Below are 21,184 nucleotides of genomic sequence, written 5' to 3'. Positions count from 1 at the left end.
ATATAGCCCATATGCCTGCCTGCAACCTTTTTGTTTTTGTTTATTTGTGAAGTGAGCTTGGGTGACATGAAAGGCGCTCTAAATAAAATGTATTATTATTATTATTATTATTATTATATATAGAACCTTGAGGTCTGTTGCCATGGCGGTGCGGTCCAAACACACGTATCATTACAGGCCCTACCTGCAGGTTGGCCTGGGCGGCGAAGGCGCCATCCTCCACGTACGAGATCTCGTTCTTGGTGAGGTTGAGGTCGGTGAGGTTGGTGAAGCGGCTGAGCGAGCTAAAGAAGACGGCCTTGAGCTTGTTCTCGTTGAGGCGCAGGTCGTGCACCGTGTTGTTGATGTGCTGCGGGATGGTCTCATACGGCGGCTGGTTCTGGCTGCAGATGGCCAGCCACACGTAGCCCTTCTCGCCCTCGATGAGCCAGCAGTCGCCGCGCACCGACGCCGGGAGGAGAAAGAACGCCGGGAGGAGCAGAAGGAGGACGCAGGGGAAGGAAGGGGGATAGGGGGCACACCACCCGCTAAGCATGATGGGAAAATGAACAGGGTTCACTTCTGCAGAAGAGACGGAGCAGGGAAAGGCGCAGAGAGGCGGAGGGGTGGGGGAGTTGAGGTGGCAGTAACGGGAAAGGAAGTAGGAGGGGGGGGGAGGGGAGAGGAGGAGCGTTGACGGTTGGAGAAGAGGGCGAGGCCTGGAGAAGAAGTGGAGCAGAGTTGGCTTGTTCTCACAGCAGCGGGATCCACATGGTGTCTAGCACAGTCCCCATGCCTGTATGGTCCCTGGCAGCGTACAGTGCTGACTGACACAGATTTTCCACATAGTCACCTCCTTTTGCTTGCTCTCTTCTCTGCCCAGACGTGACGAATGTGCCAGCACCCAAGACACAACCCTGCAGATGAGAGAGAGAGAGAGAGAGACACACACAGAAGCAACTATTAAAAATAAACACCCTAAAGCGTGTAATAGTTTAAGTTAATGGTGTCACAGAGGCACAGAACATTATTGCTTTAAACGGCTGTAATCAGGGCTGAGATAATGATGGCGTAATTAATGCATTTCTGTCCTGGTTTATTTACACTCATTAAGTGATCAGTCAAAACAATACAAAAACATGACACAATAACAAAGCACACATTGTTACCCAAGGCGTTGTGTGTGCTAGAAGCTCATCAGTTATTCACTCAGACAGAGGGTGGATTAAAACCTTCTACAAGAATAGGTTCAGACACTGATCTCGGAACATGTGATGATCGCATCAAGGTCCCCATAAGATGTCCATAACCAAACATTAGCAGTCAGGCAGGCAGAAAAGAGCTCCTGATACATTGGCTCAATCAGAATTCAGTCCTACAGCTACTGCAGCATCAACGTGCTAGACATCTCTCACATTATTGTAGCAGTTCTCAGCGTTATTCACACTCTTGGAATATCCAGGCCACCTGCTGTGCTGGGTGCTTACCAGGGAGGAGATGCTGATGCATCTCCTCGTTATTACTGTAATTTAATGTACACGTTATTACTGTAATTTTGCAGATAAAATGAGAAAGGAGAACATGTGCGGATTGTGGATGAGTATGGTCTGCTGTGATATATTGTACAGGCATGCGTGCATGCAAAAGTCTGTGTGTGTGTGTGTGTGTGTGTGTGTGTGTGTGTGTGTGTGTGTGTGTGTGTGTGTGTGTGTGTGTGTGTGTGTGTGCATGTGTGTGTGTGTGTGTGTGTGTGTGTGTGTGTGTGTGTGTGTGTGTGTGTGTGTGTGTGTGTGTGTGTGTGTTTGCATGTGAGAGACAGAGTGAATGAGAGAGAGAGAGAGAAAGAGAGAGAGAACTTGCATTCTCATAATCAACGCTAAAAGACAACAAAGGCGTAGATGCTCTCCAGGGCTCGAAAAGCCCAGATAATCTTTTCCACGTTGACTTTCATTCGCCCCAATCATATTAAGATGTGCAGTGCATGACTCCGAGTGCGCCGCTCAAAATGGTCCCATTTGTCTTTGCCTGCCACCTATCTGTCATTCTCTACTCCTCAATTCAACCCCCCCCCACCCGCCCCCCGACACAAACCATTTATCAGCTAACCGTCTATGGCCCTCATCTTCTTAGAGGTTCCCTGGTCAGATAAGAACACACACACCAGGGGCTCTCACCCAATCTGCATGTCTGATGAGTTTCGACGAGCAGATCCATGCGAAAGCTGCATAAACACATTAATAACAAAGTCAATACACACACACACACACACACACACACACACACACACACACACACACACACACACACACACACACACACACACATTACACACACACACACACACACACACATATACTGTGTCAGGGCTTAGTATTCTCAAGACGTTCTTCAGGTGAAAATTGAGAGAACATCTCTCGTCAACAAACAACACACTCTCTCTCTTCCTCTCCCCCTTTCAGCGCTCTGCTCGAAGTCTCAGAGGAGAGCCGGCTCTTCTCATTTTATTCCTCCCTGTGTCGATATTCCCCGGCGATCCAGCTCATTCGCCGCTAATAAGGCTCCAACATATTCTGCATTATGAGAGCGTTAATTACAACCTGATTCAATCCTGGGATAAAAGGGAGACAATTTCACACAAATGGAAGTCTCCGAATGGTAATTTCTCATCCCCCTCCCTTCTCCACACCTCCAGAAATGAGACTCGCAGGACTTTGAGGAGGATAGAAAAAAAGGAAAATCAAGTGAGGGGTTTTAGAAAAGAAAGCAGCAGGTTGTTCTCTCTGAGCTGTCCGCAGGGCACTGACTTTTGGACTTTCAAGTAGTCTTTGTCGAATTAATTATAGCCCGATATATCTCCACTACTGTCTCAGCCATGCTGCATCACACCTCTGTCTCCCTCTGTCTCTCTTTCTCTCTTCATTCCTTGTCTCCCTCATTCTTTCTCTCTCTCTCTCTCTCTCTCTCTCTCTCTCTGTGGCAAACGGACCACCAGAGATGTGATCTGGTTTGACGCTCCAGATACCAAAGCTCATGGGAAGCTTTAATTAGGGCTAGGTCTACAGCAGGGAGGACAGAACTGAGAAGGTAACACAGGGTTGGCCATATATATATACACTCTTGGTGAGTGAGTGAATGCGTGGGAATGTGTATGTGTGTGTGTGTGTGAGTGAAAGAGAGAGAGAGAGAATGTGTGTGAGAGAGAGAGACTGCATGCTTGCATGTGTACCCTTGTGAAAAGTGGCTACGAAAGCTGATTCCTAAGATTAGGCAGGGAGATACAAATAGATCAAAGTGATCAAAGAGACCAACACCATGATGACTCCAGACTCCTGATGCTTGACCTAGAGCATGAACCAAATTACACGGTGCAGTAGATATTTGCACTTCCTTTACTCTATTAGAACAGAGAAGACTAAAATAGTCGATGTAAACAACAACAGAGGGAAATAAATGCAGGTTACTAATCTTCTCAATTGTGTGTAAAAATCTAACACAGTTACTTCACCAAACAACTCCAAATTTACTTGTTTATGACACAAGAAAGATGGGAGGATGGGAAAATGAGTGGAAGCCATGACAACATATTCTCTTGCCCTCAGTCTCAGGAGCAGATGCGATATAACTGTTGTTGGCAGGGCCTCCAGCAGAAGAGACTGCCAATTAAAATAGATCATGTGTCTCTTCGGGCTTATTATCCATGACGTGCGCCTGCAAATCTCGAGTCAAATGAACCTGCACCGCCATCCCCCAACTCATTTCAGACCAGCCTCAGCGCATCCATCATCAGACAATGCATCACTGATTGGCCCAGACCCCCACCATACGCACGCTGAAGGCAAACGCGACTCAGTACATCATCAGTCCACAGACGCGGACCCGGACAGACAAGGGGCTGGCGGAGGAAGCGACGCAGACGCTAGTTATCCCAGAAGACCAGCTATCGCTGTATCGGAACTGACACACAGAAGCATCTGATGTTGAGTGCTGTGAATTGCCCCCCCAAAAAAGTCCAAACAGCACTGGGAGCGCACTGCACATCAGCAAACACTTTCGGCGAATACACAAAGCAATTTAAAGAAGCAGAATGAAAGTGAGCCAACTACCTGTGTAGAAGTCACCCTCACCCTGCCCCCAATCCCTAACTCACATGCGGTCCCTACTAAATATATCAACTTTGTGTCATGTAAGAGCCAATGGGAGGTATCTCTGCACTTAAGAGAACATCTTGATAAATATTTCCCACAGCTCCCCTGAAGTGTGGGCCTTAAGTAAATTCCTCGGTTAAGCTATTAAACAGCTGTGCATTACTATTGCATGGGGAGAGGGCTGGGAGAGAGAAGCAGCGAGCTGCTGCGGTTCTCTCCATTCACTGAAGGCATGTCAGGAGCCTCTGCCACGGCTGATAGAGGCTTTCGACGGCCTTCTGTTTTCTGACGTTTTTTTTCTAAACTCACTGACATTTCCCCAGGCTATAGCACTTCACTGCTTTAACATTGAGATATGTTGTTTTGTTTGTTTATTTATTTATCACTAAAAGAAGCGAGAGAGAGAAAGAGGAGAAGAGAGGAGAGGAAAGGGAAAATTCTGTCTTTCTCAAGAGAATGGGTTCAGCTGGTGTAGACAGAGTTGTGCTGTGCTCTGGCTGAGGGCAGCAGTGGCTGTGCTGGAGCAGCAGGCCGCTGGAAGGTTAAGAGCAGGTAGCCATCGACCCACTTCACCTCTGGCTCTGGGCGGGGGCAACCGTCCAAACATCTCCAGCGCTGCTCTCACCTGCCCCGACCTCATCGGCTCCTCCGACGGTAGGGGTGGGAAGACGACAGACAAGTGGTAGGAAAGGGCTGGGGCGGACTCCCCACGTAACCATGACAACAGTAGAAGTCGATACAGCCAGACAACCCCCCGCATCCCTCCCGTTCACACTCATATTTGAATGCAGTGGCAAAAGCCAGATGAATCCGAGGCCGTCTGAGACTCCAGGCTGCCTCGGCTTCTGTTTTGGCCTCTAAAGGCTGCTGTTGCTTTCGCTTTCCCGCTCAACCCCCGGATCGGATCGCTCCTCTTTACCGCACTGCTCTGCTGCCGGCTCTCAGTCAGTCACAGGTTAGTTGAACACCTGCCACCAGGAGCCTGCCTGCCAAGGCTCCGCTAAAAAGCAAAAAAAAAAACCCACAGAAATCCCTTCAGGGGAGCAGTGGTTTGTGCAACAGCCCCGCCACGCCAACGCACAGGTATTACAGCAACAGGCCGAGGTTTAGCGACCAGCTTGTTTTGCAGATCGCCATGGAGGTGTTTGATCGCTGACGGGGCGGCACTCACTTGGGACGTCGGAGGCTACAGACATGAGATGAACCGTGACAGACAGGAGGAGAACCTGTGGGGTGGGGTTTGTAGGGGTGGTTGACAGCGGGCTGCGGTTAAGGAGGGAAGGGGAGCCTGCAATGAGAAGCTGCACTGTGACTGGCTTCTCAGCCTTAATGAATTGCCTGCTGTCCCTCTGTGTGTGTGTGTGTGTCTGTGTGTGTGTGTGTGTGTGTGTGTGTGTGTGTGTGTGTGTCTGTGTGTGTGTGTGTGTGTGTGTCTGTCTGTGTGTGTGTGTGTGTATGTGTGTCTGTCTGTGTGTGTGTGTGTGTGTGTCTGTGTGTGTGTGTGTGTGTGTGTGTCTGTGTGTGTGTGTGTGTGTGTGTCTGTCTGTCTGTGTCTGTGTGTGTGTGTGTGTCTGTGTGTGTGTGTGTGTGTGTGTCTGTGTGTGTGTGTGTGTGTGTATGTGTGTGAGGGTCTTCACGCCCCACTTCCTTTCATAGCAGTGGCTTTAGCAGCAAAGACCCAAAGAGAGAGAAGGAGAGGCAGAGAGAGATGAAGAGGAGAGAGGGAAAAAGACTATAAGAATGTAAAGGGAAAGAGTGGGTCTCCAGGGGTTTAGGCTGTGCCTAGAGGCAGGATTTGGTGCCATCTAGCTAAACAACACAAATCATTATAAATCGTTTGCCTCCATGTAGAAACACTCTCCCCTGAAGTATGAGAGATGACTATAAAAGCTGGCTCATGGCACACGCAGGCGTACACACAATCAAATGCGGACAAAAATATACATACGAGGACACAGACAGAGGTCCTTCCCACATTATAGCTGTTTTGCATTATAGCCAGCATACAGTCAGTGCAGTGCATGGGCATCTGCAGCCGACTATGGCTGTTTAACCCTCTGTGGATAAGACAGATAGATAGATAGATAGATAGATAGATAGATAGATAGATAGATAGATAGATAGATAGATAGATAGATAGATACTTATTGATCCCCAGGGGAAATTCTAGGTCTCAGTAGCATACAGACAACACACACACAATCACTAACAGCAGAAAAAGTAATTAAAAGTATATAATATAAAAACACAACTAAGCAATAAGGACAGTAGGATAAGTAGATGACCTAGTCATGCACTTGTTGTGAATAATATCAGGAAGCAATAAACTGAAGCAATTTCACTGAAGCAAGATTCCCTCACTCCATTATCTATCTGTTAAGTCATACCACACAGCGGGCACAATTTCGTTTAAAACTTACTGTCCCACTTTGTAGTAAATACAGTAAGACTGCCACATGGTGTTGCCACCTGCTACACAAAGAAAATTCTGCATACTTCCAAAGTCTTCTCCATCCCTCACTCCTGCAACTCTCAGTTAACCTCAAACCACACTTACCAAGTCCTCTCCATCCCCTACACCTGCAACTCTCTCTAAACATCAAGTCTTACATCCTCTCTTCTGTGTTTAGTCAATAAAGTAGATACATTGATGGTGTTCCTTGGTCATAATAAAGGTGACCATGATGTTGATGATGATGGTTTTGACAAGCTGGACACTGTAGGTACATCAAACATTGTGGTGCTATAATTATGCATAAATAAAATGGAATTAAATCGCAACACCTACATCAACTTTGTGTATGTTGATTACATAAGTTTGTTGAATTTTACTTATATAATCCATGTTGTATTCTTGTATTTTTAACTGCTTTGTATCTACAGTATGTCTTTCAAAAAAACAATAAAGGAACAGGAACTAATAAAGTTGAAATTTGACAACTCTTCACTGCTACTTTAAGTACTTAAGTACTGTCTGACGGGCTGTGTGACAATGTGTGTTAAGAGGGATAAATCAATCAAACACAATCAATTTAGAGATACTGAACCCACAACCTCAGTGTTGTTACCCCCTGCCTCTATCAGTGGAATTATAGGACATTGTGACATGATATCATTGACTGATATGCAAATAAAAAAAGGAAACTGATTGCACAAATCAAATATTTAAAAAATTCAGTTGTTTTTTTTCTGGAATGCTGTTCATATTTAAATCCACCACTGGGAAGTCTCTCTCATGCTCCTCGCTAGCAAGGGGCTCAGTACATACATACGTCGACCAAATAATTCAAATGTGTCAGAGCTTCCTGGTGTCCCATGATCTATGCAGGTGCTGGTCGTGGGTTGGAAGGGCTGGTGGACAGTCCGTATCTCTGAGCGTGTACGGCTGCGTCCACAAAGCGGTCATTCACCACAAGCTTCTTCATGCTCTCGGCTTCCACCATGAGCAAAACAGGAGTGATCGGGACAAGTATGTACGAATCAACTGGGAGTACATCAAAGAAGGTGGGAAAATAGCAACTGGAATATGTATGCATTTTTAATTACTAGCGTAAACATTGTAATCTTGAGCAAGCTGGGACTCAACCGGCACCAGTTGTACATCGGTAGCACCAAGGCGGACTTCTGGGGCCTCCCGGATGAGCTGAACCAGTGGAACTCCTTCTGCGCCACGTGGGACTCCAAGACAGGCCTGGCCCAGGTATGGCTGAATGGTAAATCCAGCGCTAGGAAGTCCCTCTTCAAGGGCGGGTCTCTAACTGGAGTGCCGAGCATCGTGCTCGGTCAAGACCAGGATGCGCTTATTGGCCGGCTCACAGACCCGCACATGTGGGACCATGTGATCTCCCCGTGTAAGATCAAGAAGTTTTCAGAGAACAAGCTCATCAAGGGAATATTATCAACTGGCAAGCACTGGATTATGCCAAATATGGAGATGTGATCGAGGAGGGGAAAATGAATGATGCTGGCCAGAAGAACTGTAAGTGACAAATGAGTTGTGGATCTGCTCGAGGTTTCTTCCTATATGTATCTCCAATTCTAGGGAGTTTTTCCTCGCCCCTGTTACCCATGGGCCTTCTTTTCTTTTCTTCCTTTCTTTTTCTCTGATTGTCTACACTCTGTAAAGCGTCATGATACATGAGTAATGTTTTGGCACTCTATAAGCACAATACATTGAAATTGAAATGAATAGCCATTAGCAATAGTTTTTTTGTTTACTTTGGGGAACTTGGCTTTTGGCTAACTGCGATAGAACAGCATTGACAGGAAATCAGCACGAGAGAGAGATGGGAGTAGGATCGGGAAATGGCCGCAGGTTGTGGACCCTGAGTAGCCTTCACAGATCCGAATGTGGTATCGATGCTGCAGCTTGCACCACACAGCGCTCACCGTCATTAGCAATCCTTCACAGCATGGCATCGCCAATTATATCGACAAAAGACAGCAATTAGCTGAAAGACACTTTTTAAACAGCTGTGCTGTTATTGGCATTTCCAAGGTTTCATATGGTTTTTAGGGTAGTTAGCTTAGCTCACTAGTTTTAAACACCGCCTCTTTACTGTTGCCATTAGAAAGGTTAGCCTAATTGTTGAGATTATAATCAATGACCAGTATCTACATGTTATGTATCCAGCATGAATCCAATGCGGAATGAATGCATTTCCTTTTCTTGAGTGGATTTGTCTATAAAAGCTCAATGCTTCAAATAATCTGCTCTTGCTATGATGTTGATGTTTTTCTTTTTTCAATGTAATAAGTAAAATTATTTAATATGTGTAGGTCAACAATTTGGGTAAACTTAAATCAGTAATTTTACAAGACAAACAATTTCTCAAAACTTAATGACTTTATAAAGTACATCAAAATAGGCTGTATCACTTCATATGCACCGAATAAAATATGCTTAATACTTATATGTACAATGATACTTAAATCTACATTCCTGAAGTTATAGTAATCTTTTAATCATCAATTTATAATCTGGTCCATAAATAGTCAGAGCTGTCCACATTGACCATTAAAAATAAGAGATTTTCAGGGTTTCTTACCGAAAATACGTGAAAATGTCAACATTCATCTTTCTGTTGCTATCCCTCTGCTAACAGATTACACAACGGCTGCACTAACTAAACGAGGTATGGAGCTAGGTCTAACTTGACTTTCAAAATCGTGCTCTCACAACATTGTTATCTTAAATAGGCTAATGTCACTGTAGGGTTGCCTTCAAACAAGCAAAACGATGCTTTGAAAACATCTGTTTCACTGGAAGGGCAAGGGGGTAGCAAAAAGACAACAGTACAGAGACTGACCACTTTCCAGTGGTAGGGCTAATGTTATGAGAGTATTAAAATACGGTAAAATGTATGAGAAAATATCAAAATGGGAAGACAGTGGGAAAAAAGTTAAAATATGTAAGAACCCCAGAAAAAAACGGGAGGGAGGTTAATCACTGACATAGAATAGATTCAATTTCTTTTAGTAAAAATGATATACTAAAATATTCAAGACATTAGCACATAATTCCCAAATCCACCCACTACTCCTGCAACTATTTGTAAACAGAAAATTATGCTTCCCAAATCCTCTCCATCTCCTACTCCTGCAACTATTTGTAAACAGAAAATGATGCTTCCCAAATCCTCTCCATCTCCTACTCCTGCAACTATTTGTAAACAGAAAATTATGCTTCCCAAGTCCTCTCCATCTCCTACTCCTGCAACTCTTTGCAAACCTCAAGTCTGTCTACCTTACTGTCTGCAGAGTGAGGCTCTAGAGGCTGCCAGGTTGCCCAAGGTGACCAGTCTGTGTCCCATGAGCAGCGGGGGGTCACCAGAACATTTCCGTGGATTTGGTGATCCCGACAGCGGAGATAAGCTCGTCTCCACCTCTTATCTCATGGGACCAGGGGGAGACCAGAGGAGGAGCACAGGAAATGAGGTCACCACACAGGAAATGAGGCCGCCCCATCTCATCCTGTTTCACTTTGAAAAGCAGTAGAGGACAACACCAGGGTAACCCAGATCTCATTAGCAAACAAGTCTCGGGTGAGAATCCATGATAGAGAGCAATAGACAGAGTGAAAGGGAAAGAGTAAAAGAGAGATAGAAAGTTATAACTGCCTTGAAGAAAGAATATATTCCCCTAAGGTAAAGCACTTAAAAAAGTCCATACAGTTGTGGACATGGAGCACACAGAGAGCAATATGTAAAGTCGATGAGTGTTTTCCATCAGTATGGTATCAAAGATTGCATTGGTGCCAGTGGCTGTGTTCTCTTGCAAGGCCTACATAGAGAGACTGAAGCAGTCTAGTTATTGTCATCATGCCTCATTAAAAAACTCATCACACAGTTACATTAAAACTCCCCCTGGTCTCCTCCTTGGTATTTTAATATCTAAATGCAGATTTAGTGTCTCTCTCTCTCAGTCTTTCTCTCTCTCCCTCTCTCCCTTTCTCTCTCTTCCTCCCCCTCTCTCTCTCTCTCTCATTCACACACACACAGACACACACACACACACACACACACACACACACACACACACACACACACACACACACACACACACATACGCACACACACAAATGCAAAGACACACATATGCCACACGTCACATATTTGCAGAGGTTGTGTGAAGGTGCTTGAAGGCACACGCGAGGAGGACGTGAGGAGACTGTGCCGCATGTCTGAGACAGCCACCATATGCTGCGTGATGGCAGAGGGCAGGACTCGGCTGGTGGCAAGACATTATTTTTCCTCCCTTCTCGCATTTCCTTGTCTTCTCTGCTCTCCCTCTCTCTCGTCCACATCAGGGACACGTCTTTTGTACCATTGAACTGTGAGTCCACTGGGCAGTGCTGTTTGCGAGTACAGTCCTGGTAGCGTCTAGCTACTGATGTGTTCTCTATGTTGTGCCAGTGGTAGAGGGGTGTTACCCCAGGCAGTGGCTGGAAGTACTGTGCTACTTAAAGCCCCCTTTGGTCATGGGCCTGCAGGGAGAGCACGTTGCACAGAGGTTCTATAAGCATGAGGTGTGTTAGTGTTTGGCTGAGGGCACTCTGCAAACTGCTGATTGTATAAATTAATGCGTAAGCATGTGTACAACACACACATACATATATGCGGTGCATAGTTATACTCTTGTTGCATATTCAGTCTTGCTGTTGTACATGTATTCTCAGAGGCCCATTCTCTCTTTATCAAATTTGCACATATGTGTATGCATGCATACACACACACACACACACACACACACGCACACACGCACACATCACATAATGAACTGCACACCAGATAGAAATGCAGGCTGCCAAGTCTACTCTTTCTATTAGTTCTTTTTCTCTCACTCTCCTCTTTCTACTGTCATGGCAACAAAGCACTGACAACTCATAGATCACTCAGCACCCCCCCCCCCCCCCCAACCCGACTCCTCGCCATGAACACACTAAAGAGCAGCAGAGGGGTGTTGAAAAGCAGAAAGAGGATAACGCAGAGACAGAAAGAGAAGAATGAGCAATGACTCGTCCCCTGGTATGAAGATGACAAACGAGTGTTATTATCGACGCTGATGGGATTCACGGCTTTATTAAATGCCAAGGCATCCGAGTGCCACCGAGCTCCTCTGAGTCTGACCCTCAGTCCGAGCCGCTGGCCAAGAGACTTCAGTGATACACACACACACACACACACACACATACAGTGTGCCACTGATACAGTGACGATGGGAACAGGTTTCTGTAACCTGTAATTGTGCCGGTGGAAATGTTTGGGCTACACAAAGCAATTCCCAGTATGAAAATATGGTGTATGTTAAGGCTTGTTCTCAACTTATTATACGGCTCTTCACAATGCAAGTAGAACGCTCCATTGACTTGAATGGGATTTACCAAAATTCTACAGATCCTTATTTTGTCTAAGGACCTCTGAAATAATGCCCGCTGTCAATGGCAACGGATTTTCATTCAAAAGTGAAGGCAGACGGTTGATCAGCTGTGTTTCAAAAAAACGCATCGGGGTCTGGTTCGCCCTGTCAGGACTTATTTTCCCAAAGATGACCTGCGTTCAATACATTATTTACAAGACAAACAATTTCTCAAAACTTAATGACTTTATAAAGTACATCAAAATAGACTTACTTATTTCCCTTAGTTCTACAACCTATTGTCTTAGAGCAGCTTGATCACCTACAAGCAGTTAACTCAAGCAAACATCTTTTTAGCTTAGCTCTTTGAACAAACATGGCAAAACAAAAAAAACTAAATCCACTCAGAACAAACAACCTCATTTGTAGCGGTAGTGTCACATGTCAGAATTAAGGATGTGCTCCATCCTGTGCCTCCTGTCCCTTGTGTTCTGAGACATAGCATCCCTCCTCCCCCAAACCACCAGCAGCACCACCCCAGGTCTACCTCCGCCTGTCACCACCCCCCGTGCCAAGTGGGCCTGCCATCTGGCCACGCCGGCATCTGGGAGCAGCTCCCCGCATCTGGGAGAATCTCGGCGCCACCACTCTTCATGAGAGCACAGCTGTCACCATCCAAGGGGCCCTCACTACGGTGACAGAAAAGGGAAAGAGAGAGAAAGAGGGAGAGAGGGAGAGAGAGGGAGACAGAGAGAGAGAGAGAGAGGGAGGGAGAGAGAGAGAGATGGGGAAGGTAGAGGAAGGAATATGGAGGGGAGCGAGATGCCTTTAAATAAAACAGCAGCATGGGAAGGGCCCTGGAATACTTTATTCATGCGTAAATCATCAATATTCCATCAGGCCGAGTAAGGCATCAGCTTGGAGCGTTTAGAAGGTCTTCTGGCAGCTGCAAGGTAAATGAACCTCGCGGAACATATTTCACCATTCTGTGGGGAGTTGCAGCTTGACTTGGGCGACAAGCAGACAAAACAAAATTGAAACAGAATGAAAAGTGGAAGGGGGTGATCTGAACCAGCAGTGGTCTTTATCATCAAATAACAAATAGGTTCAACTATGAAATGGACCATGGAAGACTAGGCTGTATGCTTCATTTACTCACCAATTTAATTATATGACCTTTCAAAGCTAATTCTTTTATGTATGAGTCTAAGAGAGAGAGAGAGAGAAAGAAAGAGAGAGAGAAGGAGAGCGAGAGAGAGCTAAACATCAATGTGTTTATGTTCAGATAAATATGCATGTGTGTGTGTGGCTATGTTGGTGTTAGTGTATGTATGTGTGCATGTGCAAACCTGCGTCAGTGACTGTAAGTGAGTGTTTTTGTGTGTGGTGTGTGTGTGTCTGTGTGTGTGTGTGTGTGTGTGTGTGTGTGTGTCTGTCTGTCGACATCCGCATCAGCTTGTGTTGGTTGCAGTAGTCGTGTGAGGCAGGGTTAGGGCCTATGTAAGCAAGGTCTGCTCCGTGCCACCTGAGACTATGCATCACTGTCAGTGGCCACTGTCTCTCCTTCAAGGACACACACCTCGAAACTCCACCTACCTCCACCTCACAGCACTGTTGCATACTCTCTCCACAGACTGGACAGTAGGCTACTAACAACTTATTCTAGAACAGAGATTTCGTTTGTTCGTTCTATTAACACATCCCCCTACACACTGAGCATCTCTTTCACATCAACTCTGTCACGTCAGCAACACTAAAAACAAACGGTAACACTTTACTTGACGGGTGAGTTCATAACACATTCATAGCAGCTGTCATAAACTGCACATAAAGCATTCATGACTGTTTCATGAGACATGACTCAACATTCATACCAAACCTTTCTTGAATGTGGAAGACAGAACGACGGCAACTTGTCAAAATAAAAGTCCAACATCGTATTTGTGTAACCTGGATATACGATGGAGTATTAGGGCCACACATGAAGAAAAAAATATTTTTGCCATGACGAGATTAAACTCGACATGCCGACTTTAAAGTTATGAACTCTGTTATGAACTCACCCGTCAAGTAAAGTGTTACCAAACAAACTACACAAAGCCATAGTCCAATGGTCTGGTCCATAGTCCAATACCAAAAAAACAGTCAGTATGCATTACAATGAGCGGGTATTCAACAAATACTCAATAAACCTTTTACTAATCGTCCTATTAATTAACTATCGATACTCTATCTTTCAGCTAACTCTGTCTTTAACCATAACCTGCCAAATCCATCAGTATGTTTAATTTGTTAGTAAGATTACTTGATGATGGCTTATGGCTCAACCCATAGACTGTATATATATAGAACTAGTTCTATATGTACAGTCTATGGCTCAACCCTCTTGGCTCTTTAAAAATAGTTGGCCTTGCTTCTCTAAGCTTGTAGACTGAGCATTTCTGAGAAAGCCAGATTGCACTCGCCTTAAGTGTGTGTTTGTACGTGTGTGTGTGTGAGTCACACACCTCGACCTCTGGAGAACCCAAATATCAAAGTTACATAAACAGCAGTGAGAGAGAAAAGAAGAGAGAGAGGCAAAAATATGCATTTTTTTGCTGGTGATTTGATCCGAAAAGGTCACCGACACGAGCACCAACAGAACCACTGACCCAGACCAGGGGCTGGGAGCACGCCTGGAGGCCCCAAAAGTACGCGGATAAAATAGATATTTTCCACCACCCTCCCAGTCTCATTAATGTTTCATCCGGGCCCTCAAACTGCTCATGCCTGGCTCTGCAAAATAAGTGCTGCACACAAGGAGAGTGAACGAGGGGAAGAAAGGGATGAAGAAGAAAAACAAGAGATGGATGCAAAAGCATGGGGGGGGGGGGGGGGGGGATGTGGGGCAATGTGTGTGTGTGTGTGTTTTTTTTGGGGGGGGGGGGGCTGGAAAGAGGATGCTATTTTTCTTTTAAAGAAGAAAGACGCAAAACGTTAAGTCTAAGGGTGAGAGGGAGAGAGAGACGGAGGAAAGAGGGAGAGAGAGGGAGAGAGAGGGAGAGAGAGGAAGAGAGACGGAGGAAAGAGGAGAGAGAGGAGAGAGAGGGAGAGAGACGGAGAGAGGGAGAGAGAGGAAGAGAGAGACGGAGGAAAGAGGGAGAGAGAGGGAGAGAGAGGAGAGAGGAAGAGAGACGGAGGAAAGAGGAGAGAGGGAGAGAGAGGGAGAGAGAGGAAGAGAGAGACGGAGGAAAGAGGGAGAGAGAGGGAGAGAGAGGGAGAGAGACGGAGAGAGAGGGAGAGAGAGGAAGAGAGAGACGGAGGAAAGAGGGAGAGAGAGGGAGAGAGAGGAAGAGAGAGACGGAGGAAAGAGGGAGAGAGAGGGAGAGAGAGACGGAGGAAAGAGGGAGAGAGAGGAAGAGAGAGACGGAGGAAAGAGGGAGAGAGAGGGAGAGAGAGACGGAGGAAAGAGGGAGAGAGAGGGAGAGAGAGGGAGAGAGAGACGGAGGAAAGAGGGAGAGAGAGGGAGAGAGAGGGAGAAAGAGGAAGCGTAGCTGCCGTTGGTTGGCTGAGTGTTTACTGAGCAGAATGCTGATGAGGAGCAGAGGGGTGAGTCACTGGGGCTTACGTCTGCTGGAGCACGCAGATACCAGGGCATGCAGCCGAGCGTGCAGCCACACACACACACACGTGCACACACACGGACGCATGCCGTGCTAACACACACACACACTCACCCAGGTATTTATAAATACATACACAGACGCGTGCAAACACACACACAACATACCTGCATGTCATGCTAACACACACACACACACAATCTGTCTTTCTCTCCCATACACATTCTCTCTCAACAACACACATACACTCACATACAACAAACACCTGCAGGCATACGAGTATACACACCTATACACGCACTCTGGTTCATTCCCTCCACACACACACACACACACACACACACACACACACACACTACAACAGAAGCCTGTGCACACTACTTAATTTCTGCTAACACAAACACACATTCCCCATCCACTAACACACAGCACACATGTACAGAAGTGCTCAGGCAGCGCTCCGAGTGTGACAGGTTCCCCCAGCACTGGGGTAAGTAATGGCCATCCAGGAGACAGGGAACCGGGGAAACCAGGCCATTTGTCTTGATTTAAATGAGATCTGTTTTGGGCCAGAACTACCCCACTGCAGCAACGTTGCCCTGACCATCGTCCAATACCAACATATACCCTTTATTGCTTACACACACACACACACACACACACACACACACACACACACACACACACACACAAGAGAGACAGAGAGAGAGAGAGAGGCTTACTTCAATAATATCGCAATACACTATTTTATAATAACACATTCCCTAAATCCCTTTTCTCTCTTCATTGCCATCTCATTACCTCAATGTAACCCCCCCCCCCCCACACACACACACACACACACACTCCACATTGCACTTCTTTCCTCTGGATGTCGCAACACACTGTGTGGTGATAATGATAGTGCTTATTTATTCCCTGTTTTTTGCTCTGCTTGGGCTGTCAGAGGTGCATTGTTCCAGTGGGGAGGCCTGCGAGATGCACTCTAACTTTGATAGATTGTCTGTAATTAGTGGGTGGGTCACAGCATTTTTCTGAGCTTAGAGAAATCACACACACACACATACACACACATAAAGAAACACACACACACACAGACAGAGAGAGGGGGAGAGGGAAAGAGGATGGGAGCAAGACAGAATCACTACAATCACCAGTGGATGCTAATGAGGGGTCAGACCAGATCAAACGAGCACAGAGTGCCAAAGAGTAAGGACTAGGCCTGCCAGGCAGTCAGGCTCTCTCTGGACTTCTTTGAACTGCACTTTCCCTCTTTAGCCTACTGTCTGGTGGTGCTCAACCATGTGAATATGTAGTATATGTCCTGAGTGGCTTGGTGTGCTTATATAAACTAGTGCAGTCCACGTTCCTGTAGAACACCCGTAGCCCAATTACATACCTGTAGCTAGGCCTTCTTTAAAAATAGGATGATAGTAAGAAAAAAACATCATTCCAGCTAAGCATTCACTAATGTTTTGCTTATAAGGAACATGCAGGAGCCTAAGCATAATAAAAGTGGCATCGTGGCATTGGGCATTTTCTACAAATCAAAATGACATAGGCCTAACAGTAACAGTTGTTTTGCATTGAGGCAAACAGCATTTTGTGGAATGATTCATTGCCATATGAAATTTGCAACGGTGTAACTTTCCAAAAACAGTCTATGGCATAATTGATGTTATGCTCTGCCACTCTCTGTCTGTGGAAGAAGTGGACAGAGTAGCTTATCTCTGAATGCTAAACATGAGTAGTACTCTGAAGCTGTCCTTAAATTCTGGACCTAGCATTTAAAGCTGTTGTTTGTTTTGATTCGGGACCGTGTAGTTGGATTGTTGTTTGTTTATTCAAAGTCCAAAGTATTCAAAGTGTAGTGGCAGCTTATGAACACATCATTTCATGTGGGTTCTTGTGCTGTTGCAAAATCCGTCGAATATTTATGTGCAAGCAAACTGCATTCAGAGGCAGTCTCTATTTGGTTGACGTCAGATGTGATAATGTGCTTTCATGTTATCTTTCGTATTTCACATCCAAACATCTTACTAAACGCAGCACTTACTTGTATGATCACCTGTGTGCACTCACTGATATAGTATTGTGCTTTGTGAGAGGGAGAGTGGCCACAGCGATGTCATTTTTGACTAGGCACTGCACATCTGTGAGATAAAAATCCACTGAATCATTTTATGCAAGCAAGCTGAATCCAGAGGCAGTCTCTATATTGCTGTCAAACGATACTATGCTTTAATGTTATCTGTTAGTCGACACTGCTCTCACTATCTACCTGTGTGCACTGATTCAGTGTTGCTCTGTGTGAGAGGGGACACAGCTGCTCCACTGCTAGAGTGGCAAAGTGCTTCTTTTAATGATAACTTTTGCATGTCTTATCTTAACAACGTCAAAAGTGGCACTGCATTCACTCCTGCCTGTAGCAAGACACCTGCCAAGTTTGAAATCAGTCGGACAACTGTTTCCAGAGATGTGCAAATAACAATCACACAGACAGACAGACAGACATTCCTGTCATCGATAGATGCATACATTTTGTATACAACATGTATCTTCATAAAAGGTGTTCATGACTCAAAGACACTTGCTGTTTTAGCTGCTGTTCAGTTGTGCTTCACTGGTCACCCTTAGTGCCTAATTTGCCCACGAGCATCATGATCGACTCAAATGCCAAAGGTCATTCTCTTATTTCCTTCCAAGTTCAGGCGGGAGGAAGTGGGGGTAACACAAAGCAGCCTTTTTCCCCCTGTGGGCAACATTAGCCACTGAAGCTGTGCTGATGTCTCCATCCATCCACACACTGGTCACACGTTCTCAGCTTTGATGATGACGCATAGCTGATATGCGTCAATGCAGACACTACATAGTAATGGCTATTAACTGAAGGTATTAGGTATTTACTGTAAAGTCAAGAAATGCAGTGACAACTTCACATTCAAACTGCACTCACGGCCTTCTATACATACATGGGCAGTAGAATAAATTATGCGATCTTCTCGAGTTACCAAGTCAGGGAATTCACTTAGAGCCCATGAGTGAATTTAAGGCAAGAGTCCTGGCAAGATGCCGGTGAACAGGCAAAACACTGACTAATAATCAGTAATTTTTGTACCCTTTCTTTACACTTACAATGGTAAAAATACCTTTGTCTGCAGGAACTATTGCAAATAGTTCCGCTATGCCACAAAATGAAAACAACACTATTGCAGCCTTTGAAGCAGGACTCATTTAGAGGGCTAAGGTGTATTACACTGACTGACCAAACATGGCAGCAGAGAAATCAGACCTCCAGCAATGAACACAAACAACTCTAGCGTGACCAAGGTCAAATAAGTACACACATTACCTTGAGGAATACAGATTGTGTTTTTGTGAATGTGTGTGTGTGTGTGTGTGTGTGTGTGTGTCTGTGTAAAAAGGGAGAGCGGTAAACAAGGAGGGAGAGGAGGAGAGAGAGAACCGTACTAGAATAATTGTTTATAATGAAAATTCCTCCACACTAATTCGTTTAGACACTTTTTCTGAGCCTCCTCACTCTTCTCTTTTTGCCTTCCTGCTTTTCCATCTTCACACCATCTCCCCTCTCCATCCTCTCTGGCTTCCGCAGTGTTTGTCTGATTCATGCCACCTGATAGAAAACCCATTCTTGTCACCAGATAGAAAACTAGTTTGTGTCACCTGATAGAAAACCAGATCTTGTCCTGCAGTATGTGTATGATGTAGTAATACTGTACAGTAGACATTCCTAGTGCACCCCTCTTCCTTTTCCAGGAAAGTGTTCTGTCAGAGGTTAACTAACTTTTTTGGTGAGTCAAGCTCTAGAATATTTGATTGACTAATGGTAAATTACTCATCAACACGGGGACTCTGACCAACACCACCGCCCTGTGCCCTAAAGAGGACTCTCCGCAATGGCTCTTGAATGGCTTGAGTCACGGCCACTCACTCCAAAGCTGGCCCACGGCTACATCACTGGCTGGACTGAAACAAAGGATGTCAGGTCATGGGTGACAAGTGCTGGAATTGAGACCAGTGCAATGCAAACTCATGTCTAATTGGCTGCCTGTGGGAAAAAAATATGGAAAAATAAGAGCACAGTGCACAGCCTGCACCTTTGTTTTCTCTTCAACATTGTTTAGAGCCTGGCTGCTTTGTGTTGTCTGTGGCAAACCCTTTCTGCCAGTTACAAACTAGGGCACCGAGAGTCTGCAGGCGTCGGGGAAAGTGCAAGAGTGCGAGGAAGAGACAGACAGAGAGAAAGATAGAGAGAGAGGGAGAGGGAGAGAGGGGGAGAGAAAATAACAAGTAAGGCAGAAGAATCAGCCAACATGAAAAACAATACCAGGGGATTGTCACAACGTTCGAGATTCTGATGAGCTTCACAGCATCGAAGCCCAGTAAGTCGGTAAACCCCTTTGTATCCATCCCAAATCTCCCCAAAAAATCGTTAGCTAAGTTATCACAGAATCTACAGTCTTTGAGGTTGGCCGCTTACTTCGCTGTGCATTTTTGACACCGCTCGTCGAGCCCAACCACCGGAAAAATGCCACAGAGGCCTCACAGAGTTGATTTCCCTCCCTCCTGGAAGCCCGAAAAAACCATAACGGTGACATCACAGACAGGCCACCTGCCCCACTAATCAGCTTATCATCTCCTCTGTCATTTCGGAGCAAGCCACACCGTCGCCGTGTTGGGACACACAGCAGAGAGTAATGCGCTTCACTCTGATCTAAAATCACTGACATCGCCAGGGCTAACAAACCTTTTTGTTTTACACGCCGTAGCAAATGCCTCCACGGTCTGGTACAAGCAGAGGATAAGGGAGAGCGGAGAGGCAAGATCCTGGGCTGAGGAAACGGGTGGGGCGCGGAGGGCGCTTGTGGTGTGCCGGAATGCTAAACGGGCCACGATTAGCTCGTGTGTGTGTGTGTGTGTGTGTGTGTGTGTGTGGACGGGCTGTTCATGGGGAAGGCTTTCTAAACCTTTGTAGAGTGTGACCCAGAAGCTGGCAAGGCTGGAGATGAAACTGGGCCAGACGAGTGTTAGCGTTAGCGCTAGCGGAGGCCAGTTCAGACGGCGGCTTATGGCGGTGCAGCTGCCACCGTGGAGGAGGCCGCAGATGGGAGGCTTCTGCTCTCCACGGGACCCGTCCCCCGCACCGGAGAGTTCTCACAGACCTCACGCCCTCTTGCGACCAGGGAGCGTGTGTTGAAGTGTAATCTCATCTGAGTCAAAACTTCACCTGGAATTGCAAAATCACAGGGACCCCAACCCTCTTCAAACTCTGGTTGGATTATAGTCGGATCTCCAGCAGTGAACTGACATCAGTACACAGACACAGGTCCCAAGGTACAAGAAATTGCATGAAATTCCAAAATGTCCACACATTAGCCATGTTATTAATGAAATAAATACTTGCATTTAAGTTTAACGGTTTACCACATTTCTTTTCCAAATCAAATTTTCACCTCAAGGATTCTGGTGTGTGTTACGTACCAGATATGAAGGTACGACACAGTGAGTAGCCTGCTGCTACAGAAATGACATGATGGGAATGGTTGGTCTGCTCTGCAAATGCTTACACAGTTTGATAAT

General features: G+C 45.8%; 1 protein-coding gene across 4 annotated transcripts in view; it reads right to left on the bottom strand.

Moving 5' to 3' along the window:
- LOC125296008 (protein phosphatase 1 regulatory subunit 29) overlaps nt 1-21,184 on the bottom strand; it is a 71,414-nt gene that overhangs the window by 7,536 nt on the left and 42,694 nt on the right. For all 4 annotated transcript variants that reach the window (XM_048245621.1, XM_048245624.1, XM_048245623.1 and 1 more), the window contains one exon: nt 185-896. In XM_048245621.1, coding sequence (XP_048101578.1) covers nt 185-535 — 351 coding nt within the window. In that variant the 5' untranslated portion in view covers nt 536-896. The remainder of the gene's footprint in view (nt 1-184; nt 897-21,184) is intronic.

Source organism: Alosa alosa, chromosome 6, assembly GCF_017589495.1.
Source record: "Alosa alosa isolate M-15738 ecotype Scorff River chromosome 6, AALO_Geno_1.1, whole genome shotgun sequence".
NCBI classification, from domain to species: Eukaryota; Metazoa; Chordata; class Actinopteri; order Clupeiformes; family Clupeidae; genus Alosa; species Alosa alosa.
The sequence above is the reverse complement of the archived record's forward strand: the minus strand, read 5'-3'. Positions and strand labels throughout refer to the sequence as shown.